The sequence below is a fragment of the Macaca thibetana genome, chromosome X (assembly GCF_024542745.1).
Source record: "Macaca thibetana thibetana isolate TM-01 chromosome X, ASM2454274v1, whole genome shotgun sequence".
NCBI lineage: Eukaryota > Metazoa > Chordata > Mammalia > Primates > Cercopithecidae > Macaca > Macaca thibetana.
The window spans coordinates 53,604,676-53,630,815 of record NC_065598.1 but is presented as its reverse complement, the minus strand read 5'-3'; the positions used below and the strand labels follow the sequence as shown (position 1 = coordinate 53,630,815).

Genomic DNA, 26,140 nt, shown 5'->3' with positions numbered 1-26,140 from the left:
CTGAGGGAGCTGATGAAAAGATTAGAGTTTATACTAATTTTTATGAGTACTATTTATTACACTTGATTTATTTTTTTATTTTTATTTTTTTTTTTTTTTTTGAGACGGAGTCTCGCTCTGTCGCCCAGGCTGGAGTGCAGTGGCCGGATCTCAGCTCACTGCAAGCTCCGCCTCCCGGGTTCACGCCATTCTCCTGCCTCAGCCTCCTGAGTAGCTGGGACTACAGGCGCCCGCCACCTCGCCCGGCTAGTTTTTTGTATTTTTTTTTTTTTAGTAGAGACGGGGTTTCACCGTGTTAGCCAGGATGGTCTCGATCTCCTGACCTCGTGATCCACCCGTCTCGGCCTCCCAAAGTGCTGGGATTACAGGCTTGAGCCACCGCGCCCGGCCGACACTTGATTTATACCTAAGGTAACCATATAATTTGCTGTCCAAACAAGAGGAAACTTTCTTTTTGTTTTTGTGTGTGTGTGTGGTTTTTTTTTTTTTTTTTTTTTTTTTTTTTTTTAGACGGAGTCTCACTCTGTCCCAGGCTGGAGTGCAATGGCATGATCTCAGCTCACTGCAACCTCCGCCTCCCAGGTTCAAGCTATTCTGCCTCAGCCTCCCGAATAGCTGGGATTACAGGCGCCCACCACCACGCCTGGCTAATTTTTGTATTTTTAGTAGAGATGAGGTTTCACCATGTTGGCCAGGCTGGTCTTGAACTCCTGACCTCGTGATCCACCCGCCTCAGCCTCCCAAAGTGTTGAGATTACAGGCGTGAGCCACTGCGCCCAGCCAAGAAGAAACTTTTGAGAGTGAAAGGGTGTACTGTTAGCAATTACTCCAGGACAACAGCTTTAAACCAGGATGTCTCAGGTAAACTAGAGTGTGTGTTCACCCTAATTGCACCCCATGTGTGGTTCTGTTAACGGCATTGTTGGCCAAAGAGCTATCTGATTATCCATTTTAATTCCTTTTCATGGTTTCCCTGTTTTTTGTTTTTTGTTTTTTTTTTTCCTTATAGATCCACTGTGTGTGGAGAGTAATGCAGCATCATGCCAACAGTCTCCAGCCAGTAAAAAAGGGATGTTCACAGATGACTTACACAAGCTGGTGGATGACTGGACAAAGGAAGCAGTAGGAAATTCTCTTATTAAGCCAAGTTTAAACCAACTTAAACAAAGTCAACACAAACTAGAGACAGAAAACTGGAACAAAGTATATGAAGTAAGTTGTTTATACCCGATTTACTTTATTTACAAGAACTAAAACCATAAAAATTGATGCACTTAGGCCTATAGTTACAGTCACTATGAGAGGGTGGTATGACTTGATAACATAGAGACTTTTATCGTTTTTTAGATTCATTATGTCTTTGAGCAAATTATATTTTAGACCATGAGTCAGTAAACTTTTGGGGGGAAGGAGCCAGTTAGTTAATATTTTAGGCTTTTCAAGCTATACTATTACAACTACTCAACTCTGTTACAGTGCAAAAGCAGCCATAGAGAATATATAACCAAATGGGCATGACTTTGTTCCACTAAAACCTTATTTACAAAAAGACGTGGTAGGCTGTGGTTCGCTGACCCTTGTTTTAGACTGTTCTGTTTAAAAAAAAAAAAAAAATCCAGCAAGGATCAAAGAAGAAAGCATCTGGAATGAAGGTTAATTAAGTACAGTGTTCCAAGAAGAGTTTGGGTTTTAAGGAAAAGTTTTCCTATGTTTCACATCAATATTCTTAGATCTGATAAGTTATTTGTTCATTATGAAAAAGAATTTTAAAGTTCTTTAAGCTAGAATATTATAGGAGGTGTTTTAAAGAAAAGATGCCTAGTTATTGCATGTGCCCTTAGTCAGGTGTACATGCAATGAAATGAAGAAAGATGCCCACAGTGCATTCTGGAGTAGGAAGAAGTCAGGCTTAGAGAACAGCATACATAGTATAATATAATTTATGCAAAATTATATACATTAGATATGCATAAATATGAAAAGCCATGAAAAATATGCTGGATGGTGGAATTTAGGCCTTATTTTACCTCGTACATTTCTGTGTTTTTGTATTTTTAAAGTAAGTGACTTTTTTTTTTCAAAATGAGTAAACCTATTAAAATGGAATCAGGGCTTAGAATTTTAACCCCTTTAATTGAAAGAGATTTATCTCTGTGTGTTATATTTGTGTACATGTATTTTTATACATATATCGTCATATAGTTTGTTAAAGGAATAATGCATTTATTGTTAATATTGAATAGAAATTTTCAAAATCCTCGATTTCCCAAATTAGTGAGCAGTATATCTCCTTGGGAGCTCTGTATATTTATCTTACTTGTGGCACCAATTTACACACAGATAGCATCACCATTGTGAAAATTGGAAGCCTTTAGAGGCAAATTTCAAGACATAAATGCATTTGTACTGCCAGTGAGAGAACCTCTGAGTACTGTGTGAATGGAGGCTTTTGTTGACTAGTTGGAGGGCTGTTTACTGGAGTATAATGGAGGATGTTTGGAGGAAGGGTGAGTAGAAAATGGTGTGTGAATAAAAGTAGTGAAGGTCATTTAACAGACTTGGGTTCTAATGTCAGCTCAGTCACTTACTAGTTGTGTGACTTTAGAAAAGTCATTTGATCTATCTCTGCCTCAGTTTTCATGTCTTTCAAACAGAATACCTGCCTTACAGGATTGGTATGAGGATTAAATGAGATAACACCTATGAAGCTATACCTTTATAGGTGCTACATAGTAGGTACCCTATATATAGTAACTGTTTTTATATTTGTAGGTTCAGTTGGTTATATCTTTTGTGTGGCAAGCCCATCTCACTAATGCTCTGACATTTTACTGCTCTGTATCCTTACTTAGAAATACTTGTTTGCTTAACAGTTACGTACCAAGCCCTCCGCTAGACGTGGGTTTGGTGAGTAAAAACAAGTGTGATCCCTACCCTCATGGAATTTATGCTCTGCTAAGACAGTTAGTTAGACATAACAGAATTGCATATACAAATATAAAATTGCAACTGTAATAACTACAAAAGAAAGATATAGGCTACAATAAGGGAAATTTGACCTCTTAAAGGAAAGTCAAGGAAAGCTTCACTGAGCAAGTGATGATTAAGCAGAGATCTGGAGGATGAATAGGTGTTAACTAGGTGAAAAGAGGAGGGAATAATGATTCCATGTGGAAAGGATCACATATGCAAAAGCCCTGTATGAGGAAAGGAGCATGAAGGGATTGAAAGTAGGCCAGTTTGGCTGAAGTGAAGTTAGTTAGCAAAGAGGAGTTAGTGCACAATGGATCTAAGGTAGATGGAGTCTTAAAAGTGTAATGATAAGGAACTTTGTATTTTTTGTTAGTTAGTTTGTTTGTTTTTATTTTTTTGAGATGGAGTTTCACTCTTGTTGCCCAGGCTGGAGTGCAATGGTGCGATCTCCACTCACTGCAACCTACGCCTCCCAGGTTCAACAATTCTCCTGCCTCAGCCTCCTGAGTAGCCGGGATTACAGGCGCTCACCACCATACCCGGCTAATTTTTGAGTTTTTAGTAGAGACAGGGTTTCATCATGTTGGCCAGGCTGGTCTCGAACTCCTGACCTCAGGTGATCCACCCGCCTTGGCCTCCCAAAGTGCTGGGATTACAGGCGTGAGCCACCGCGCCCAGCTGTCTGTATTTTAAGAAAGATGAATAGCCATTTAAGCCCTAGGGTTGACATGATCAGACTTGTTTTTTGAAAAAATGACTCTGACTCAAGCAAGAGAAAAGGATTATTTATTGGAGGTAAGGGTAGATGTTGGCAGACCAGTTAAGAGTTAGTCTTAACTGGTCTGGAAAATGGGAAAAGTTGAGTTGAAAAGAAGTGAACAGATTCCAAAAAATGCTTAAGAGATTAAATGGACAAGATTTGGTGATGGAATGGATGTATGGTGAAGGGGAGGTATGAAGGCTAGGTTTCTGGCTCACATAACTAGATACTATGCTAGTGTACCAATCACCGAGATGGGGAATGTGAGCAGTGTGCTTTGGTAGGGAAAGATCACACATTTGATTTCCACGCATTTGTTTCTGAGATGCCTTTGAAATATCCAAGAGAAAATGTATAACCTCTCCAATTTGTCTTCTTTAAAAAATCAGGTTATCTGTAAACTAATAATGTTCATTATATAATTTAATCAGTGCAGAAAAGTACAAATTTTAAAATATCACCTTCAAATCCCACCACCCAGAAATAATTTTCATTAACTTCAGATAAACATCATGTCAAATATCTTTCTATGTACATATGCATGGAAATAACTATAAAAATGTAAGGCAGGGAAGATGGCATTAATTAAGGTACATAATTATGGTTAGCACACGGAAAGGTACTCCAAAAATGGTAGTCCCTGATAGTAATAATAGGAATAGTATGCCAAAAAGACTAGGAAGGAATATTAATTTGTGCAGCAGCAATAGGAAAAAAAAGAATAGGAAGGAATATAGACTGATAAAAGCATATACCAAATAAACTGATCTTTTGTTTTTATTTTTGTTTTTGTTAGAACACTCCATCTACTATGGGCTACACATCAACATGGATTTCTTCTCTGTCCCAAATCCGTGGAGCTGTCCCAACTTCCTTGCCACAAGGACTCTCACTCCCTTCATTTCCTGGGCCATTATCATCATATGGAATGCCTCATGTTTGTCAGTATAATGCTGTGGGTGGGGCGGGGTATCCAGTACAGTGGGTAGGAATTTCAGGAACAACACAACAGTCTGTAGTAATTCCCACCCAATCTGGGGGACCATTCCAGCCAGGGAATATGCAGGCATTTCCAACTTCATCAGTGCAGAATCCTGCCACAATCCCTCCTGGTCCTAAATGAATCAGAGTAGATTATGATAAGGGAGGTTTTTTCAGAATTATTTTCAGGACACCTAAGATATTAAAGTTTCTTCTTCTTGGGTTCTGTCATATTTTCCCTCATTTGAGTTTACTTTAGACTATATATTTTTTGTTCCAGTGTGGTATTTGATACAGCTCATCATTCTGTAGAAATGTGCAGTTTGCACATAGAACACTGCACACAGAAATGTTTTTTCACTTCAAATTCTATCCTCTTTGATACTTGATTTTTTAAAAATACTGTTCAGAATGCTTTAATAAGCTCAGCTTGAGCATTACCATTTCCAGGACACTTTCCATGAATTGTTGAGAAGCTCCCCAGCCCCACCTTTTTTTTTACTGCTGCTATCTGCAGCTGGATACTTTTCTTTAAAAATGTTTAAAAATTATTTAGATTGATTCTTCCCAAATGTGGATGAACTGAGACCCTCCATCAGCCAGAGTCTTATGGGATCTTCACATGTTTGTCTTAGGTTTACCTTTCACAGAAGGCAGGGTAACTTGCTGCAGGAAACATTTTGGTGTATAAAATTAGAGTAACTTTTTTTTTTTTTTTTTTTAAATGGACTCTCTCTGTCGCCCAGGCTGGAGTGCAGTGGTGTGATCTCGGCTCACTGCTGCAACCTCTGCCTCCTGGGTTCAAGTGATTCTCCTGCCTCAGCCTCCTGAGTAGCTGAGACTACAGGCGCCAGCCACCATGCCTGGCTAATTTTTGTATTTTCAGTAGAGATGAGGTTTCACTATGTTGGCCAGACTGGTCTCGAACTCCTAACCTTGTGATCCGCCCTCCTTGGCCCCCCAAAAAATTACAATTTTGTCAACCAATACAGAACATGAGCCCTTTTTAAATTTGATTTCCCGTCATCACAGCAGTAGGATGAAGCCTTGTTTTGGATGAGACAGAGGGAAAGGAAAAAAACAGAACTGTAACAGTTCCTTGATTCTGCAGACACTGCTGTTGTTTTAGGATTTCAGTAATAATTCAAAGCAGCTGTCTCCTTGTTTCTCACATGCATACTACACATTGGTTTTGAACATCTGAGAGGTATTGGTTTGGCTTGCATTCTTTTGCAAAGCATATATTGCAGCTGATATGAATCTCATTTGGGGGGAATCCTTGTATTCCTAACAAGGGGGATTAAAGCTACACCTCAGTCCATTCTTCTGAAGTGAAATTTACTTGACACAGTAGGTTTTGAGACTTATATATGAAACACTGGCTTTACAGGGTTCTCAGAGATGTGGGATATACACTGTCCTGCAGTGAGATAGTAGACCCTAGAAGGATACTATTTAAGTTGTCCTTAGCTCTTTTTTTAATTACCATTTTTAGATGTTAGAATTTCTTTTTAGTATCTATAGTATCTTAGATGATTTTAGATCTTAAATGAGTTTGGCAGCCTCTTTAGAATCTGAGAGAGATCACTGTCAAGTTGCACTTTACTGGGTTTTATCCAGTTTTAGGAGGAGGGGAGGCAATGTCAAAATGTACACCTTTGGTTTTTAAGAAGGTTAACTATAATAATGTTAAAGGCTAGTCACAGGGTTACCTAATGCTCAGTCTGTGAAACCCAAATAGAATTCTTAAAATGGTATTTACCAACTAAGTATTCATGTTCAAATTACTTACCTTCCACTCTGAAGCTTCGAGGTCGTTTCTAAATACACATTTACCTAATTAGGAGTTCTGTCTACTAGTAAACATTCCAAATTGTTACCCAACATTACTGTTAACAGATTTTCCTCCGTATTCTTCTAAAAATTGTACCCCATGGGCTTGCCAGGTAATGAGGAAAACTTAATGGGTGTACTTTTTTTTTTTTTTTTTTTTGCACAGTCTACTTTGTGACATTCAGTACCTCTTTTCCAAAAAAAAAAAAAAAAGTGTCTTATGTTGCTTACCTGAGGATCACATCCATTATCAAGAAGATTCTGTCACTATAATTTGAGGCATCTAGGGCAGCATTTTGAGAATTGCTGTTGATAAGATCCACTGTTTCTTTTCATAGAACATGCTCTGTTTTGTATGAGTCTTTCCAAATGTTAAGTACAGATTCTTCAAATTTCTTGTATAGTATTGGTTTGCAATTTGAAGTGATTTTAGGACATTTGTGTAATGCAAATGCTTGCATTGCACTGTTTTCCATATGTATAAAAACAGTGCTCCTAAAATCCCTAATTCTTTAAAACTGCTTGTGTTTCATTATAAAAAGTTGGCTTTGTGTAATTACACTGAGACATACCACCTATAAAGTGAAAATACTGCAGATTTTAGGACCCCTTCTTCTCTAGTCACAATCATTTTAAACAGTGTACCCCAGGATGAAAAAAGCTCCATGGCTGACATGTACAATTACATGAATTAATGACTGCTCTACATCATATGTTCTGCCTTTGGCCACCACCTGTATTCCACATATAATTCATCATTCTTGTTTGCCTGCAGACTCTTGCAGTGCCTTGTAATATTTACAATCTTTTCAGGTTTTTGCTGGAAAGAAAAGTAGTCTTCCAAAGTTTGAAGATGGTGAATAGTGTACTGCTGTCTCCATGCTGACTGCAGTAACTGGGTTATCATATATGTTATGTATAACGTGTACATTTAAAAATACAGAAAAAAAAGTGAGCTTGTGCAGAAGTGGAGAAAACAATGTTATTCTCATCACTGTGGGGTTTTATTAAAATTATTTTTTCCCATGACTTACATGTTTGGTTCAGATTATAGTCATTTTGACTGTAAATACTGGCTAGTTTTCTATCCAGGGGTTTTGCATTATGTCATAATTTTGCTAAATGATGTAATAGTGCTATTTTCATCCTTGTCTGAGATACTTTTCTGCCCCAGAAATAATTAACTTGAGATAAAGCTCAGAAATTCCCTTCTTAACAAAGAGCCTACTATATAAAAAGGGCCTTCCTTTCCAAAAAACATACAAACCTTTCCTTTTCATTTTCCTTCTTGTAGAGGAGAAAATGGTTGTACTTAACCATCCTGCTTGTAAAGTTTATTCAGAGGATAGTCTGTATGTCCAGCCACCATGTTTACTTCTCAAAGTGCAAGTCTGATGAATAGTACTGTATCTCCATATGTGGCAATGTGAGCATTTCATCATGAAGTACCTGCTGCTATGTCTGTGAAGTTGGGTGTAACATCATAAGAATATGAAACCAGTATTGGTGTAAATCTAATGAAAATAACCCTATGTATATTTGTAGCAGTCTTGAATCACTATTTAAGGTAATTTGCTGTAATATAACAAATATTCATTCTGTTTTTCATCCCTTCCTTGCCAGTTTTATATCAAGCATGAATTCTAATGGTTTGACTGCAAAATTATCTGTGAAAGTTTAAAAGGCACTTTTCTGCTGTGATTTTTTGATTGAGCGTGGAGTGTTATGTACAGTTTGATGGGATGTATCATTTTAGAACCCCAGATTTAATTCTAGTCCAATTAATTTTGTTTAACTACCTCGTTTTCAGTGCTGTTTTGGGTGCACAAGTAAACACTGCCTGTGAAACTTGCTTTTTTGCCTTGATTCTCAGTATTCTTTCAGATTATAAATCTGGTCTGCCTCTTTTTCCCAGTGCTAGCCAACAGTTTGAGATGAGAGGGATCATCACTCTGCCACCAATCTGTGTTTAAGTGGACAGCCATGTGCTTCTGTGAAATATGCTTTGGGGATTTGGGGGTGGAGAGCAGAATAATAATTGAAATTGGTGGCAATATAGGACTTAGGTGTAGGAGTTAGTTATAAAATAAACAAATGGTAAGAAAGTACCTGAATTAGACAATCCAGTGCCTATAACTTTGCATTTTTTATTAGAGATGCATTTCTCGTCTGTGTGCCTAAAGGGCAATGGGTTGAAATTGCTTTAACTACCACAGTGAAATATTTGACAAATCCTTCAGCAATGGCCTATCATTCAACATATATTAGCACAGTGCTAGGTATTTGCAGTGATATTTGGTTACCTTAAAACGGCCAAATGCATTTAGTTGAAATGTAGTTGATAGTAAGGGTTTTATATAACTTTATCCAATCTCTAAAGTTTATGGAAGCATTGACTTCCTTCTTTGCTGTCTTTTCTGAGTGAAAATGATGCATTCCTTTTTTTTTTCCTTGAAAACTCAGCAAATGTTTGTAACCAGATGTTCCTTGTTTCACATGTTTACTGTGTAACACTACAGCATATTTAATATTGGTAAATACTGTATTTCAGTCATTATGCATAAGTACATTCCTGAGGTATATTTGCCATCATTTTGGGATTCAGTTATTTTATCTTGTTTGGGTCAGAAAAACTTGAACTATTTGAGGTAGTATGCAGGCCATTTTCTAGAATAGATTGTTTTTGGAATCTGTAGTTTATCAAGGACTTGTTCCACCCCTCCCTTTGTTTAGAAGAGGAATCAGAAAAGGGGGGTGGTGTGTAGAAAAGGCCTTTGATTTGATAGGTATAATTTCTAAGATTGAAATTTTTTAAAATGCAGATTGTAAGATAGTAACACTCAAACTTGATAAAATCCTTTGAATTGAAATTAGTATGAAATTTTTATGGAGCCAAATGCCTTCAGGTCACCCTGGAAATAGTCTTTGTATGTGAAAGATGAACACAAACATTGGTCAGGAACCCTGACAGCCAATATATGAAGGAGCCTGGGATAGTAACTAGGTTACACTAAAGTTATTTTCAACTAAGATAGCTAGACAAGTGTACAAACCAACAGCTCCTATTCTGGAAGGTTTTCTTTTAATTAAAAAAATTCAAACAAGGCTAAAAGTCAAGCAAGAAGGGAAGAGAGAAACTGGGTTCTGAGAAAAAAATGTGCCATTGTAAACTAAACTCCTAAATGCGTGCTTGTCATCCTCTAGTTTTTTTTTAAGTTGAATTTCTTTTCCACTATAACTCAAGATTTGAGATTGAGGTTTGTGGTCCAGAACATACCCTCAGCAGATACAGTGACTAACTGGAAAGTGCAGTTGTTCAAGGTCTGTCATGCTCAATCACCTAAAGCTATAATTTGTTTCATATATTAAGCATGTAGACCTAGTGCAGCATGGGAGCCACTCAGGAAGTTTATGCAATTAATAAACTTTCAGCATAATTTACTATGAAGTATGCAGAATTTCACCCTCTTCTCCACACTTAACATTTAGTTGTATATGTGAACTCTCCTTTCTTAATTGGGGAATGTAGCATTATATAGAATGTTGTTAAACTTAATTTTAATCCTTTTTGACATTAACCTTTTTTTTGGGTAAACCAAGTGATCTGCCTTTCAGCAACTGTCTGATTTTGGTTCTTTGAAACTGTGATTTTTATTTCATTTGTACCCAGCCATTGTAAGTATTTTGTTTTGTTTCCTGGAAATTCTGTTTTGAAACAGAAAATAAAGGCTGTGTTAAAATGAGTATGTTATCTTATTAAAATGCTGCCATAGTCACTGCAATCATCTGGCTAAAACTGGTTCTTCATTTACCAAATGTAATTTAGCAGATTTAGAACATTTAGTCCTGTAAACTATGCTGGCCTAAAAAAACTAACCAAGCTGCGTGTTACCTCTTGATTTACAGTTCCAACAAATTGGGTTGGACTTCATTTTCACACTTGTACTTGAGCCATAATTGTAACAGTCGCTCTTATTTACTGAACACATACTGTGTTAGCTAGGCTTTTACCTGCGATATTTTTAATTCACACAAAATCCTATAAGATAGGTCTGTTACTATTTCCACTTACAATGCAAATTTGAGGATCAGAGAGATTAAAGAATTTGCTAGGGCCACATACTTAGTCAGTGGTGAAGCCTGGATCCAAACCCAGGTCTGTCTATCTGCACAGCTCATGGGAAAAACCCTAGGCCACACTGATTCTCAGGTGTACTACATGCATAATAATTCAGATACATTTAGAGTAGGCCCTTATCTAATAGGATTTGTATGTACACACTTTTTTTTTTTTTTTTTAGACGGAATCTCTCTGTCGCCCAGGCTGGAGTGCAATGGTGCAGTCTCAGCTTACTGCATCCTCTACCTCCCGGATTCCAGCGATTCTTCTGCCTCAGCCTCCCAAGTAGCTAGGACTACAGGCGTGCGCCACCACCATGCCCGACTAATTTTTGTATTTTTAGTAGAGATGGGATGTCACCATATTGGCCAGGCTGGTCTTGAACTCCTGACCTCGTGATCTACCCGCCTTGGCCTTCCAAAGTGCTGGGATTACAGGCGTGAGCCACCTTGCCCGGCCCACTGGTCTTTTTTTTTTTTTTTTTTTTTTTTTTTTTTTTGAGACAAAGTCTCATTCTGTCACCCAGGCTAGAGTGCAGTGGCACAATTATGGCTCACTGCAGCCTCAACATCCTGGGTTCAAATGATCCTCCCACCTCAGTTCCCCAAGTAGCTGGGAGCACAGGCACGCGCCACCACACCCGGCTAATTTTTGTATTTTTCATAGAGATGGGTTTTCAGCATGTTGCCCAGGCTGGTCTTGATCTCCTAGGCTCAAGCAATCCTCCCATCTCGGCCTTCCAAAGTGCTGGGATTACAGGCATGAGCCACTGCCCCCAGCCCGTATGAACACTTTTTACAATGTCTTTCATGAAGTTGTATCCAGTGCTTATTTCATAGTTTCAGAAGGAGGTTTTTATGGCCCAAGCAAGGATTCAAAGTGTTCCCTATGCACAAACTTATTAAGGAGTATTTCCTTTCATGTTGATAATGTGTATGGTCCACCTTTAGAACAACACATATTTGGAAATCTCCCTTCCACACTTATCATTCGTCACTCTGACTTGAGAAACTCAGACTGGGTCAGATCACTTGCTCATCTGGTAACTTAGGGAGAAGGACATACATATGCTTATGCAAACAACCCTGGATGAAGAGTAATAGGCCTATCAGAAATATTCAAGATTAGATGAGTATTTTAAAAGTGTTTTTAAATATATGTTATCTTGATTTGCTGACCCAATGGCTGTGAGTCATTCTATATTAGGTGATCCCTAAAGGGAGGCAACAAGGTACATGTGGAATAAGCATGTGTTTTTTTTTTTTATTCACAGACCTCTCAAACTTATATTTCCTCACTTGTAAAATGAAGTGGTTATGAGTATTAAATGAGACGTGTTAAGGCAACCAACACTGTCTCTAATTTACTAATTGCACTTATTGTTACATATCACTGGTGACTTTCATAGTAAACTTGCACTTGGGAAATTAAACTGGTTTGGAAATGGGCCCTGATTCTGATTATAGTTAATACAGATACCTTTTGGAGTCAAGCAGACCTGTAGTTGTATTCTATCTTATGGACTTGGGAAAATTGCTTAACTTTTTAGCTTCAATTTCCTTACCTGTAAAAAGGATAATTCCCTCAATGAGGTTGTTTTGAGGTTGAATGAAAAAGCACATAAAGGGCTTATCACTGTGCCTGATACATAGTAGGTTTGCTCAAATAACTTACACAAGGGACCTTACAGATCATTATTTTAAATGAGGACAAAACAGAGGTGACAAAAAAACTGAACTCGTTCCGTGGGTCAACATAAGTCTGTTGGTGGGACAAATTGGGTGTTGGCCCAAAAGGGGCAAGATGATATAATAAAGTGAGGTGTAGAGGTGAGAGTGTTTAAGTCAGGGAATAAGACCAGCATACACCCTTTTAAAATATGCCATCATTAATGAGCACCACTTGGTAAGAGTGAGATAATAGGCCAGGCGCAGTGGCTCACACCTGTAATCCCAGCACTTTTCGGACCTGAGGTGGGCGGATCACAAGGTCAAGAGATCGAGACCATCCTGGCCAACATGGTGAAACCCTGTCTCTGCTAAAAATACAAAAATTAGCCAGACATGGTGGCACACGCCTGCAGTCCCAGCTACTCAGGAGGCTGAGGCAGGAGAATCGCTTGAACCCGGGAGGTGGAGGTTGCAGTGAACCAAGATCGCACCACTGCACTCCAGCCTGGCAACAGAGTGAGACTCCGTCACACACACACAGAATGACATAACAGAATTACATCTGTGACTAGAGTTTAGAAAGAGGTGAAGTAGTTGGGGAGTAGGGAGAAGATGGATATTGTAACAGGAGCTCAAGACAGGAGTGAAGTATAGCATAAATGATGGTCTAGATAGGAGCAAGACCTTGGGCTAGGTGGAGAAAAGACTATCATAAGATTTTGGAATTGGAAAGGACTAGCTCACATGCATGTTACAAATGAGGAAGTAGGCTTAGGAATTTAACCAGTATTTATAAACATTCTCCATTCAAGCTCAGTGGTTCTCAACCCTGACTGCATATTAGAATCACCTTGGGAACTATTTTTAAAAATGTTTTAGTTGCACAACAATATGAATATACTTAATATTACTGAACCATATACTTAAAAATGGTTATGATGGTAAATTTTATGTGTATTTTACAATTAAAAATAAAATTTTTAAATTTAGTGTCTGGGCCCCATCTCTAGAATCACCATCATCTTAAAAAGCTTCCCAGGTGACACTGATAAGTGACTTGGGTTGAGAACCACTGTCATTGTTTACTAATCAAATAAATGACTTCCCTACTATCAGCCAGTTGCTGATTCAAGTAACACAAGCAATATGGCAACCTCATTAGACCTTCTGATGAATTATTTTCTATAACTCTATGACCTCATAGCCTCTCAAAGAGGCCCCAAGGATTTGGGCAATAGGGAAACCTAAGTGGACCTCTTTCGGAAACTGAACAGCTAGTTCCTACTTCGGTGGAATGGTAACATAAGATTGAGTTTGATGTGAACTCTCCATATAACCTCTTTATGCTTCTCCCCACCCTTCATAAGAGTTAACATTTATTAGGTGCTTATTGTGCCAGTTATTATGCTAGTGCTCTACAATGTCATTTAATTTTCACAAGCTCCTAAGTGATCATTAGTTATCACCTTTCTGTGCTCCTTGACTGTCTTTAAAACTGTTTTCTTCCAGTGCCCAGCTTTATTCCTGGCATGTAGTAGGTATTAAATAAATCTGTTGAATAAATTAATGAGCCCCCACTTCACAGATACAGGAAGGGTACAAGAGGCTAAGCAACTTGTTAAAACTATACAGCTAATAACAAGTTGAACTGGTATGGGAAACCAGTTCTTGGCTCCAAAGCACACATTCTGAAATACTATTCTATGACTTCCGTCCTGTATAGTTTCTCCTGTACTATTTATGGTAGGAATCTTGTGTTTAAGTAGTACAAACACAATTTGAACAAGTTTAAGCAAAAATGGGAATTTATAAAGATAGGGTTGCCTCATAGAACCCAGGGATAATACAGGTGGGCCTTAGGAACAAATGAACCAGGTGTCTGAGTACAGCCAGGATTTTTCACGTCTTCTCCTCCAGCTCAGTCAAATTCTCTGGGAACGTCCCTAAAGGATGGCTCCTGCTGCAACCATGAGGATAAGGTAGATAAGGTGGTAGAAAAGGGGTGCTGCAGAGACAGTCTAATAAATATTGACCTATAAACCTCCTCTTGGCTGTCCTATAAACATGCTATTTTCCCCATACCTACAATTCCCAAAATGCTAGCACCTAACATTAGCCATGTACAACTGCTGGTCTTATTCAACTACTGCATTCAGAAGCAATGGTATGGCAAGGACATATTCTTTCCTCCTCTAGTTTGGTGACAATCTAAATACGGCTGCTCTTGCTCTTGATCTCACAACCTCTGATAAACTTAATTGCCACCAATAGATCTAATATGCAAGAGTAGAGAAATAATTAGATAACCACAGTCAGAATGCCCTTTTAGGGGCCAGCACGGTAGCTCACGCCTATGATGCCAGCACTTTGGGAGGCAAAGGCGGGCAGATCACTTGAGGCCAACAGTTAGAGACCAGCTTGGCCAACATGGTGAAACACCATCTCTACTAAAACTACAAAAATTAGCCAGGCATGGTGGCGTGTACCTGTAATCCCAGCTACTGGGGAGGCTGAGGCACAAGAATTGCTTAAGCCTGAGAGGCGGAGGTTGCAGTGAGCCCAGATCCCACCACTGCACTCCAGCTTGGGCGACAAAAAAGTCCATTAGGCCAGGCACAGTGGCTCACGCCTGTAATCCCAGCATTCTGGGAGGCCAAGAGACTGAGGCCATCCTGGCCAACGTGGTGAAACTCCGTCTCTACTAAAAATACAAAAATTAGCTGGGTGTGGTGCCACATGCCTGTAGTCCCAGCTACTAGGGAAGATGAGGCAGGAGAATCACTTGAACCCAGAAGGCGGAGGTTGCAGTGAGCCAAGATCGTGCCACTGCACTCCAGCCTGGCAACAGAACGAGACTTCATCTAAAAAAAAAAGCCTATTTAGGAAAGGAGGGGTCACACCATTATCAGCCACCAGGTCCATTTCCACCTGGATTGGAATAAAAGAAATTACAGGCATATAAAAAATGGCAACCAATTTACTGATGTACCTCTTTGCTTAACCAGTCTGGACATGGGGCTAAGAGTATGTTCTAGAAAAGCAGTGATTCTCAAACTCAAGAGTTCACCTAAAGGGCTATTAAGTAAGACCTGCAAAAACTCAGCAGGTACACTCAATTCAAACCCCTGCACTGAGACTTCACCAAACATTAGCATGGTTTCTGACAGTCTAAGATTGAATCCCTGAGAAGACCCAGCTCACTTTTTGCTTTGTTTTTTGAGACGGAGTCTCACTCTACTGGGCAGGCTGCAGTGCAGAGGCACAATCTCAGCTCACTGCAACCTCCACCTCCCAGGCTCAAGTGATTCTCGTGCCTCAGCCTCCCAAGTAGCTGGGATTACAGGCGTGCGCCACCAGGCCCGGCTAATTTTTGTGTTTTGAGTAGAGATGGGGTTTCGCCATGTTGGCCAGGCTGATCTCGAACTCTGACCTCGAGTGATCTGCCCGCCTCAGCCTCCCAAAGCGTGGGATTAACAGGCATGAGCCACTGTACCCAGCCCTAGCTCACTTTTGAATTCCCTGTCAGGAAAAACTTTCAGTTTTTTCTAGTCCACACCTGAGGATAGGCCTCAGCTTCTCTTTATTTTATTTATTTATTTATTTATTTTTATTTTTATTTATTTTTTGAGATGGAGTCTCTCTCCGTCACCCAGGCTGGAGTACAGTGGTACAATCTCAGCTCACTGCAACCTCCACCTCCTGGGTTCAAGCAATTCACCTGCTTCAGCCTGCCCAGTAGCTGGGATTACAAGTTTGTGCCACCATGCCCAGCTAACTTTTTTGTATTTTTAATAGAGAAGGGGTTTCACCATGTTGGCCTGGCTGGTCTCCAACTCCTGACCTCAGGTGATCCACCTGCCTGGGCCTCCCAACGTGCTGGGATTACAGGCATGGGCCACCAAACCTGGCCTGCTTCCCTTTCTTAGGGCATTTAGTAAAAAGGGGCTTAGAATTGTAAATCCTTCCTCTGTTCCTTTGAGATGTTTATGTATTTCCTACAAACTACAGAGTGTCTGTTTCTCAAGGGCCTAGAAGCCAGTCCTTTGAAATGTAGGGTAGGGCCTCTGTCTCCCAGCCCCTGGGAGGATAAAAATCTAACTTCAGTATTTGCCAGGTAGCAGACACAGCTGGCCTAATCACATTTACACCGACAAACCCTCTGTAATTTTTCACTTCCATGACTCTACTGAGTCCCTGCTTGCTTTCCCTCCCTACTCCCTCATTTTCCCTCTAAAATGCCCAGTAACCTCTGTGCAAATCAGAATGAAGCTCAGCTCTTTCCTCTTCTGTCAGTAGTTACTGAATAAAATCTGTCTTCACTGCTTTAACTAATGTTACTTAAACCACAGATTTCTGGCCCCACACTCAGAGTTTCTGATCCTGGAGGTCTGAGGTGAAGCCTGAAAATGTACATTTCTAATAGTTTGCAGGTGATGCTGATGTGCTTGCTCCAGAGACATACTTTTGAGAATCACTGCTCTGGTCGGGCACGGTGGCTCATGCCTGTAATCCCAGCGCTTTGGGAGGCCAAGGTGGGCAGATTACTTGAGGCCAGGAGTTCAAGACCACCCTGGCCAACATGGTGAAACCCCGTCTGTACTAAAAATACAAAAATTAGCCAGGTGTGCTGGCGCATGCCTGTAGTCCCAGCTACTCGGGAGGCTGAGGCAGAAGAATCGCTTGATTGCTTGAACCTGGGAGGTGTAGGTTGCGGTGAGCTGAGATCACGCCACTGTACTCCAGCCTAGGTGACAGAGTGAGACTCCATCTCAAAAAAAAAAAAAAAAGAGAATCACTGCTCTGGCTGATCAATTATGGCCCCTATTCACAGATTTGATTTTCTAGTGATAGAGCTTCTTTAAAACCTTATTGGACTGCCTGCTGGTTTCATTTGAGGAGACTCAGAATGCTAAAAACAAGTGCCAAGAATCTTGCCAAGTTAGGCTCTTTGAAGCTTCAGATATGCTAAAGGGAATAGCCTGGATCATCCTGTTGTGGCTTCTATTCGTCACATTTAGGAGAGCTGGAGAACAAGGAGTACTACTTAGGAGGCAGATATAGATAACTTCATTCCAATTGCCTTGATGCCAGTTTCCTAACTGGTGAAACCTTTGAGGCAAGATTGAGATTCTGCTGTAATTCAGCAAGGCCAATGAATATCTGACCCTCAGCAAATGCAGATCTCTTGATACAAGCAAAGGGGCTGCTGTTTTGAGTCCCAAGAGCAATAAGCAAATGCTTCACTGCCAAATAACACAGAATACCAACTTCCTTCCCATCAACTGATGCAGAGGTCTCTGATCTTATCTGTTCCACATTTTAGGGTCTCTACCAAAAATAAAGCCGAGGCTGCAGTGAGCTGTAATCACACTACTGCATTATCTGGAACCTGGGACTTGAACACAATGCAGACTCTATTTCTCACCTCTGCTCTTCTCGGAAAGTCTGTATTTTTTCTCTCTTTCTGCAGACCAGCATCTTTCACTTCTGTCCCTCTGGTGGGAAAATTAGTTGACAGCTTCCAAGCTTTACACTTAGAGAAAAGCTGATATATCTGGTCCAATTCCAAATTTCTACAAAATGAGATTTTGATTGCCCCAGGTTGGATTAGGTGCCCACCTCTGACCCAATAAGCTATGGTTATAGGAACATGGCAGTTTTTGTCATAACCCTATAAATGCGGGAAGGGGAGGGTCAATTCCCGGAAAAGAGGGCCTGGGCAGACAGTCCCACAGGTGTCCATTATACTAAAAAACCTCCATTCCTTCCATCCTTCATCCCTTCAAGCCACTGCTCTCTCCTTTCACTGCTTGCTTTCAAGAGTTAACTATGTACACTGCCTTGCCATCTACTTATTCTTTGACAATCTGGCTTGTTCCATCTCCACTATTTTAGAATTTCTTTTATGTAGCTTGAAGCTTTTTTGCTTTTGCATCCTAATAGAGTATTCCCCTATTTCATTTATCCTGATAACTCTTGGGTTCTGCACTTCTGCATTCTAACTCTGCCTGCCATTATCTCCTACCTTCCAGTAAGTTCCAAGCCAGATCTGGCTACTACTCACTTCAGATCTTGTTTTCTGCTCTATTCCTGCTGAAAGAGTGGGCCGGCCCTAAAAGCCAGAAAGAAGACAGGCACTGCATCTGTTTCATCTCAGTATGTTGAAAATACATTTTTCAAAAGATTATGACTCTATATACCTGAAATTAGAGCCCTTGCAGCTATTTAGAAAAGCTCCCGACAGACTAAAACACAATGAAGTTTGGAAACCAAAGGCCCTAACCATAGGACATAGATCTGGGAGTACCAAAAAGGGACAACTTGTAATGTAATTTGTGTTGGTAATTATCTCCCTGCCCAAAGAGATGCTTAGGGCAAGGATATTCGATTTTATTTTGTCTCTGCATTGCCTTAGGCAAGTAAATAATGTAAGTTTTTCTTTTTCTTTATTTTTTTTGAGATGCAGTCTGGCTCTGTCACCAGGCTGGAGTACAGTGACGTGATCTTGGCTCACTGCAACCTCCACCTCCCAGGTTCAAGCTATTCTCCTGCCTCAGCCTCCCGAGTAGCTGGGATTACAGGCACGCGCCACCACACCGGCTAATTTTTTATTTTTAGTAGAGACGGGGTTTCACCATGTTGGCCACTATGGTCTCCATTTCCTGACCTCGTGATCCAACCGCCTCGGAGGGATTACAGGCGTGAGCCACCGCGCCCGACCAGTTACGTCTTTCTTAATTGGGACCAACAGCTCTTTTACATATCATCTTTCCACTAAGGGGAAAATCCTCCCTCCCGGGGAGTTTTAGCTCACTTTAGCTGAGTTCAGTCAATCCACTCTAACTTCCATTCCCATGATGCATCAATCCTTCCCCCAAAACTCTTTTTCCAGGAAAAAGCAGTAAATAACCTAAGCAGCTCAGTGGGATGCAAGGAGCTGGAGTGCAACTCCTAAACACTCATCATCACGCCCCGCTTCTTGAGACCCTGTGAGCACAAGGGCTGAGAAGGGTGGTATTCTGGTTCCTCGACTACATCCCAAGGCCATAGAGAAGACTACAACTACCAAGATGCCCCTCTCCCCGCCCCGCCCCTCCTCGCTCCCCTTCCTCCAGCTAGAAAGCGTGTACCACCGAGAAGACGAGGCAACATGGCTCCCGGAGGTGGAAGAAAGAGGCTTCACCCTTTCTAAAGCGCGAAGAAGAGCGACCGGAAAGGAGAAAAAAGAGAAGTGACTAAAGCCCATCCTCGCTTTTATCCTCCCAGCCTCTCCCGGGTCCGGTCCGCCTCTCCCCTTCTCTCTACCCAAATCCAATTTGTGGTTTCCTCCTCTCCCCGCCCTCATTCCCTCGCTTCCTCACCCCTCCCCTCGGGAATCCTTTTCCCGCCCCCCTTTGCCCCCCGCGGAGTGCGCACGCGCCCGCCCCCAGCTTCGCGCCCAGATCGTCGCCTAGCCTGCTCGCGCAGCCGCTGTCTCGTCTGCCCACCGACGAAGCATGGGTGTCCAGGGCTTCCAAGAGTTCCTGGAGAAGCGCTGTCCCGGGGCCGTGGTGCCCGTGGACCTCCTCAAACTCGCGCGCACGGTCTCGCGCCAGCAGCAGCAGCAGCACTTGCACCGCCAGCTGCCGCCGACTGCCGCCCTAGCGCCCGGGGCTCCACGCGCCGCCAGGGGCTCCGCGCCTCTGCAACCGCCGCTTCCGCCCGCTGCCTTGGGTGCCTACTCCGGGGGCGCGGGGCCGACTCGGCACCATCACCCCGCTCACCACTTCCACCATCATGGCCAGGCGCAGCCCGGGTTGCACCCTCCGCTGCCGCCGCCGCCCCCTCCGCTGCCCGGGGCCCGGGTGCTGGTGGACGCCGGCTCGGCGCTGCCGCGGCTTTATGGCGGCTACCAGACGGATTGGGTGTGTGGCGGCCAATGGAACGCCATGCTGGGCTACTTGTCAGCGCTGTGCCAGGCTTGTGCCTATCCTGGCGGCGACGGCCTGGAGCTCGTGGTCATGTTCCCGGGGGGCCTGGGCAAGGACCGGCTGGCCGAGTGGGGCCGTCGGTGCCAGGCCGAGCGGCAGACAGCGCAACTGATCGTGGGACACGTGGGCAACAAGGGCACCCCTCCACCGCGGGCCTGGTTCCTGCCACCGGCCTGCCTGAGCCACTGCGTGAGGCTAGCACTCATCCGCTTCCGGGTCAAGGTGAGGGAGGGGCCGGATCTTAAATAATAAGCCCCACACCTATTCCCTCCCAACTAAATACCTAACCACCTACCCACTTACCCACTACCCTGCCTCCCATCTACCCACCCACCTACCCGCCCAACAGCTAACCTACCTGCCTAACTACCCTCTACCATTTTGTCCATTTACCTCCCCCCTTCATACTACCCCCTACGGATTCACTCACCTACATGGCCATATCTCTACTCATGTCATCCCAGTAGCTCCCTTTAGGTTCCCTTATCCAATTGGCCTACCACTAGGTTTCAGCAGAATCTAGTCAGAATTTCTTTTGTAGCCTCACCTTTCTCCTGCTGTCTTCTGCCTCAAACTGAAATGCCTTTACCCTGCTTTTTCCAGTTGACATCTCTCTCCTGTATCTCTTTCCAACCTCGCAGTAAATCACTTAAGCAGGTGTGAACTGAATACCTTTCTTCTACATTGTTTTTCCGTCTTCACCCACTGCTGCTTTTTTACCCATCTGTCCATTCAGCCTTTCTCATTTCAACATGCATCTTCTTCCTCCTGCCTTAGCCTAAACACATAAACAAAAACCCACTGATTCACTCACTGTTCAACAAATATTAACGCACTGAGTGTAAGAGTTTTAAAGACATGTGAGACACTGCTCATACCCTTGGAAAGTTAAATGTATACACATGAAACATTTAATTATAGCAATGTGTGATTATGCCTTATGGTCCAGACAGTAAGTACAGTTCCTGTTTTCTGTATGTGGGGTTGGTGGGATATCTTTGGACTAAAGTGGTCAGGGGAGGCTTCCCTGAAGAAGTCGGACCTCACCTGGGTCTTCAAAGATGGATTGGATTTGAATGAGTCACAAGCTTGGGAGGAGGTTGCTTTAAGTGGGAGGAAGAAAATGAGCAGAAGCAAAAAGGAGTATCAAGTGTGCAAGGCCCCATAGGCAGTTACGTCCAATCTGCATGTAGTTGGGTCACTGCATATGGGGCCTGGGGAACAGCTTGGCAGCATCCCCAGTTCTTGGCACCACTGCTGCTGCTCTGTTGCTTTCCCATACTCTTAGGTTTCAAGTTCCTACGTGTAGAGAATAGCAAGGCTGGGGAAGTAAAGGAGGTGGGCAGGAAGAAGAAAAAGAAAAGTAGTACAGGGTTGGGTAGAACGAAACCGCAAACCTATTTCCCCAACCAAGGTTCCTGGGGGTTGTCCTTACAGTTAGACAGAACAGGGGATTGTGGGAATCACTTAAGAAGTGGTGTCTGCTGGAGTAATGAGAAGGAAACAAGTTTTAGCTCAGAGACTTTTTAAAAGACCTAAACAGAGAAGCTTGCAGTGGTTATAAAGGTTGTGTCTAGAGTTCAGTCATGCTAGACTCGTTCTCAGCATCAAATCTGTGCCTAGAGTGCCTAGATTATAGTTGTTTTAGTTTAAACACATCCAAACGTGAGCTATCTCATACAAGGTTAAAAAAAAAAGGCACACATTTGCTTGCTCTTCTGACTGAACATTTTAAGGTAGATTCTTTATTCATGGCCATTCTTTCCACTTTGTTTTCACTGCTACCACCCAGGCTTGTAAGGAATTTTTAACCTCGTTATTAACCTGATTGCTGGCAATAGTGACCACATTGATGGAATATTTACTATGTGTTAGGTGCCGCTCTATGCGCTTCTTTTTTTTTTTTTTTTTTTTTTTTTTTTTTTTTTTTTTTTTTTTTGAGGCGGAGTCTCGCTCTGTCGCCCAGGCTGGAGTGCAGTGGCCGGATCTCAGCTCACTGCAAGCTCCGCCTCCCGGGTTCCCGCCATTCTCCTGCCTCAGCCTCCCGAGTAGCTGGGACTACAGGCGCCGCCACCACGCCCGGCTAATTTTTTGTATTTTTAGTAGAGACGGGGTTTCACTGTGTTAGCCAGGATGGTCTCCATCTCCTGACCTCATGATCCGCCCGTCTCGGCCTCCCAAAGTGCTGGGATTACAGGCTTGAGCCACCGCGCCCGGCCTATGCGCTTCTTTTAAAAAAATTACCTCATCATCCTCGCAATAACCTGTGAAGCAGTATTATCCCTGTTTTCTAAATGAGGAAACTGAGGCACGGGCTTAGAAACTTGCCCAAAGTCACCAAGAGATAAGTGGCAGGGCTGAGATTTGTGCCTATGTGGTCTTCCTCCAAAGCTCATACTCTAAACAACAGTGCTGCTATAAAATGAATCTTTCTAAAGTGCCACTGTGATTAGATCATTTCCCCACTCAGCTAAACTCTTCCTTGGCTCCTGGTTAAAGACGGTTCAGGTCATTAACTCACTCTTTTATTAGAGCGCTTGCTGTAGGCTAAGTACTAGCTGCTTGCTGAGGACTGAGAGGTAAATAAGGGGACCCTGTCCTCAAGGAGGGCAAGGTTTAGTGAAAGAGATAATAAATTGCAGATACTGTGGGCTAATTGCAAATGATGAAAAATGTGGCCCCTATAGGGGGCATGGTTAATTTTGATTAAGGGAGTGAAAGTTGGGGAAGGCTTCACGGATTGGTGCTAAGCCATGAAGAGGACTGAAGAGAGTTCAGATAGTGGACAAGGGTGTGGAGACCCGAATAGCCAGTTATGAGCTCTGAATAGATTTTGATTGGAGGTTGGCAGGAGGGTTGAACACTGAGTATGGGTTTGTGGTTTCCAAAGTTTTTTTTTGTTTATATACCCCATCAGTCAAAATCTTTTGAGAAGCAGCCCTTAGTGTATTTTTGTCGTACTTCACCACACAGTCTCATTTTCAAAATCCCAGCAGTTAATAAAAAAGATGGATTGAATAGATAGATATGTGATAAATAAGGTATGGTAAAAATAGTAGAATCTCAGTCGTGGGTATTCAGATGTTCACTGTAAAATTATTTCAACTTTGCCATATGTTTGAAGTTTTTCATAATAAAAATGTTGGGGAAAAATTCCCAGCAGTTCTCTCTAGTCCTTAGAAGCACTCTTGGGGAATGTATAAATCTTATTCCCTGTGCTAGATTATAAACAAACTCTGATCTTTTTGTATGCTCCATAATGCCCTGTGTACTTTGGGTGCAGAGTACCTTGTTTTTTTCCATAATGAATAGATCAGTGATCCTAAGAGAATGGATTGTAGAAGTGACTTTTTAAGAGTGTAGTGTGGCTCTTAGTATAATGGATTTAAGACCAGCTCTAAAATTGCATATCTAAAGTGTCTGTCGATGTTATCAATGAGTGAAGTTCTCTCCTGGTTTTTGTTTTTATTGGAGTGATGAAGAACTCCCTGGATTGTAGCACAGACTTGAAAGGTATTAATAACCGATTGTGGTTTCCCTTTTCAGAGGAGTGTTCTACTGTCTTGAAGGTGGGAATTTTTCACTTGGATGATTTGCATGCCTACTATTTCTTTTGACTAAATGTCAGTGCCTCAGAACAAAACCCACTACTGTATCTCTCCCCTCTTTGGTTTTGTTCTTCGGGCTAGACCACAAGATGGACCTTTATTCCCAGTCTCATTTTCATTTGTGATACAGAAAGTAGAGGTGGAAGGATTAAATAATAGATAAGTTGCTGGGTTGTCTGTTTAGCTTTAGACAACTTCGGACTTACCATGAAAAGATCCAGTGTATATTGTTGGGATGAATTTTTTGATTTGGTTGGTTTCATTTATATGCTCTGCAAACCTTTGTAAATGATAATCAGTAGAAGGAAAATTAAGTAAACCCACAAATTGCTTGCCTGATTGCTTCCTAAGGGTCTCAGAAGTAGAGCAACCTAAAGCAGTTTTAGATTGTGATTCAGGAGATAATTTAGGGTGATTAAGGGAATGAATGCTTTGTTTTAATGGTTACTGTGTAATTAGAAAAAAAATGATCAGCACATCAAACTCACCATTTCGCAGCTATACTTTTTTAGAATGATTATGATTACATAAAATGAGTTGATTTAAAGAAAGATATTAAGTTGTAGTACTTGGATATGGCAGAAATCATGTTGGTGGTATATGAATAACCAGACTTTGAGAACAGGTATCATTTTGTGCTTTGGTTCTCTAGAATACGATAAAGCAATGGCTGCTATGCCTCCTGATTGTTTACTTACCATTAGTCATAGACATTCTGAAAAGTCGATGACTTTTCTAGATGCTCTAGTGGTTGGAAAATAATCAAAATAATAATTACTTCTTAGGCAACAAGTTGTATATTAAAAGCTTTAAAAATATCTCATTTAATCCTCAAGAGCTTGCAAGGTGTATGGTATTCTCCCCCATTTTACAGTTGAGTAACTGAGATAACCAAGAGGTAAAATAATTTTTCTTTGTTCTAAGTACTAGTAAGTGGTGGATAAAAATTACTGTTCTGGGTTTATATTGCTCAAAGTTTACACAATCCCACCATCCTGTTTCCTTCATTTTGTACATTCTTGTGTATGATTGTACACTGTTACTGGCTAGATAATATGTATAGATACATGAAGACAAACAATCATAAGTAGATTTTTTGAGCACTTAGTTTGTGCCAGCATTGCTAAATGTACAATACTGCCAATACAAGGCAAATGTGTAAGCTAAGTGCCAAGTAAGTGAATCATACAGTGATGTTATAGGAATTCAAAAGTAGTAATCCCTGTCCTTTCTACAGTTTCAGTCTCTGCCTCTCTGGTTTCTTTCACTTACAGCATGCACAAATAATCTTTGAAAAACAAAAACTTCCCCTTTATTTTCTAATTCCTTCGAGCCATTATCTTTATCTCCTTTCTTCCCTATTCACCATTATTCTTAAAGAAGCAGATTGTATTAATTCCCATTTCCTAGCCTAGTGCTACTTTATATCTGATGTCACCACTCTGAAGCTGCTGCACACATTTCCATTCTTAGCCTTTCTTGGTCCTCTGTAAGATCATTAATATCAAGCCATCCTATTCTGGAACTATCTTCCTTGGATTTCACAGTTCAACTCACTTCTGATTCTCCTTGTAACCCTCTAGTTCTTTCTTCTTTTTTCCTTATTCCTCTTCTGCCTGCTTCTTTAAATGTTGGTGCCTTCAAGGCTTCTGTCCTGGTCATATTCTACTTTTGTTTCCTGAGCAATCTCATCCATTATGGTGGCTTTAAGTATTAATTAAATTCTGATGATTCCTGTTGCTCTGTCTCTACCCTCGACCTCTCTCATGAGCTTTCAACACATCTTTTCAGCTCTCTACTACTTGATGTCTTTTAGGTCACTTAAACTAAAAACTACCCAAAATGGAACTCATTATAATGTTTCCCCAAAACTTGTTCCACTTCTGGTACTCTCTATTTCTATGAATGGTGTCTTTCATCACTTTCAAGCCAGAAGCCGTGGAGTCCTCAATTCTTCACTCTCCTGTCACTTCCCACATTTACTTGGTCATTGGATCCTTTGAATTCTACGTTAGAAATGTCTCCTGAGTCCAGCTACTTCTGTCTGTTTCCACCGCCGTTGCTTTAGTTCAGGCTGCCAAAATTTCTTATCTGAACCAGGAAGACAGTGTCAACTTGTTCCTTTACCATAACACTCTCTGGACTCCATCTGCCATATTGCTGCCAGAGACACCATTCTGAAAACAGAAGCTGACTCTGTTATATGCACAAAGGTGTATTTGCCT

General features: G+C 41.5%; 6 protein-coding genes across 44 annotated transcripts in view; 3 read left to right on the top strand and 3 right to left on the bottom strand.

The window, feature by feature from the left end:
• Nucleotides 1-10,329, top strand: part of WNK3 (WNK lysine deficient protein kinase 3) — a 170,577-nt gene extending 160,248 nt beyond the window's left edge. For all 6 annotated transcript variants that reach the window (XM_050776810.1, XM_050776812.1, XM_050776811.1 and 3 more), the window contains exons 22-23: nucleotides 1,010-1,212; nucleotides 4,530-10,329. In XM_050776810.1, the coding sequence (XP_050632767.1) occupies nucleotides 1,010-1,212; nucleotides 4,530-4,856 (530 nt within the window). In that variant the 3' untranslated portion in view covers nucleotides 4,857-10,329. The remainder of the gene's footprint in view (nucleotides 1-1,009; nucleotides 1,213-4,529) is intronic.
• MAGED2 (MAGE family member D2) overlaps nucleotides 1-19,432 on the bottom strand; it is a 645,534-nt gene extending 626,102 nt beyond the window's left edge. The window contains exon 1 of the mRNA XM_050776914.1: nucleotides 19,423-19,432. The gene's annotated coding sequence lies outside the window, so the exon portion shown is untranslated. The remainder of the gene's footprint in view (nucleotides 1-19,422) is intronic.
• The window catches only part of TSR2 (TSR2 ribosome maturation factor), a 1,158,091-nt gene that overhangs the window by 244,253 nt on the left and 887,698 nt on the right, over nucleotides 1-26,140 (bottom strand). The window lies entirely within an intron of this gene.
• Nucleotides 1-26,140, bottom strand: part of GNL3L (G protein nucleolar 3 like) — a 517,777-nt gene that overhangs the window by 371,309 nt on the left and 120,328 nt on the right. The window lies entirely within an intron of this gene.
• FAM120C (family with sequence similarity 120C) overlaps nucleotides 19,751-26,140 on the top strand; it is a 120,946-nt gene continuing 114,556 nt past the window's right edge. For 2 of the 3 annotated variants that reach the window (XM_050776857.1, XM_050776856.1), the window contains exon 1: nucleotides 19,777-20,529. In XM_050776857.1, the coding sequence (XP_050632814.1) occupies nucleotides 19,834-20,529 (696 nt within the window). In that variant the 5' untranslated portion in view covers nucleotides 19,777-19,833. Of the gene's footprint in view, nucleotides 20,530-26,140 lie in introns of all 3 variants that reach the window. The other variant, XM_050776859.1, reaches the window with a different exon arrangement.
• The window catches only part of HUWE1 (HECT, UBA and WWE domain containing E3 ubiquitin protein ligase 1), a 650,778-nt gene continuing 644,699 nt past the window's right edge, over nucleotides 20,062-26,140 (top strand). Inside the window, exon 1 of the mRNA XM_050776804.1 lies at nucleotides 20,062-20,065. The gene's annotated coding sequence lies outside the window, so the exon portion shown is untranslated. The remainder of the gene's footprint in view (nucleotides 20,066-26,140) is intronic.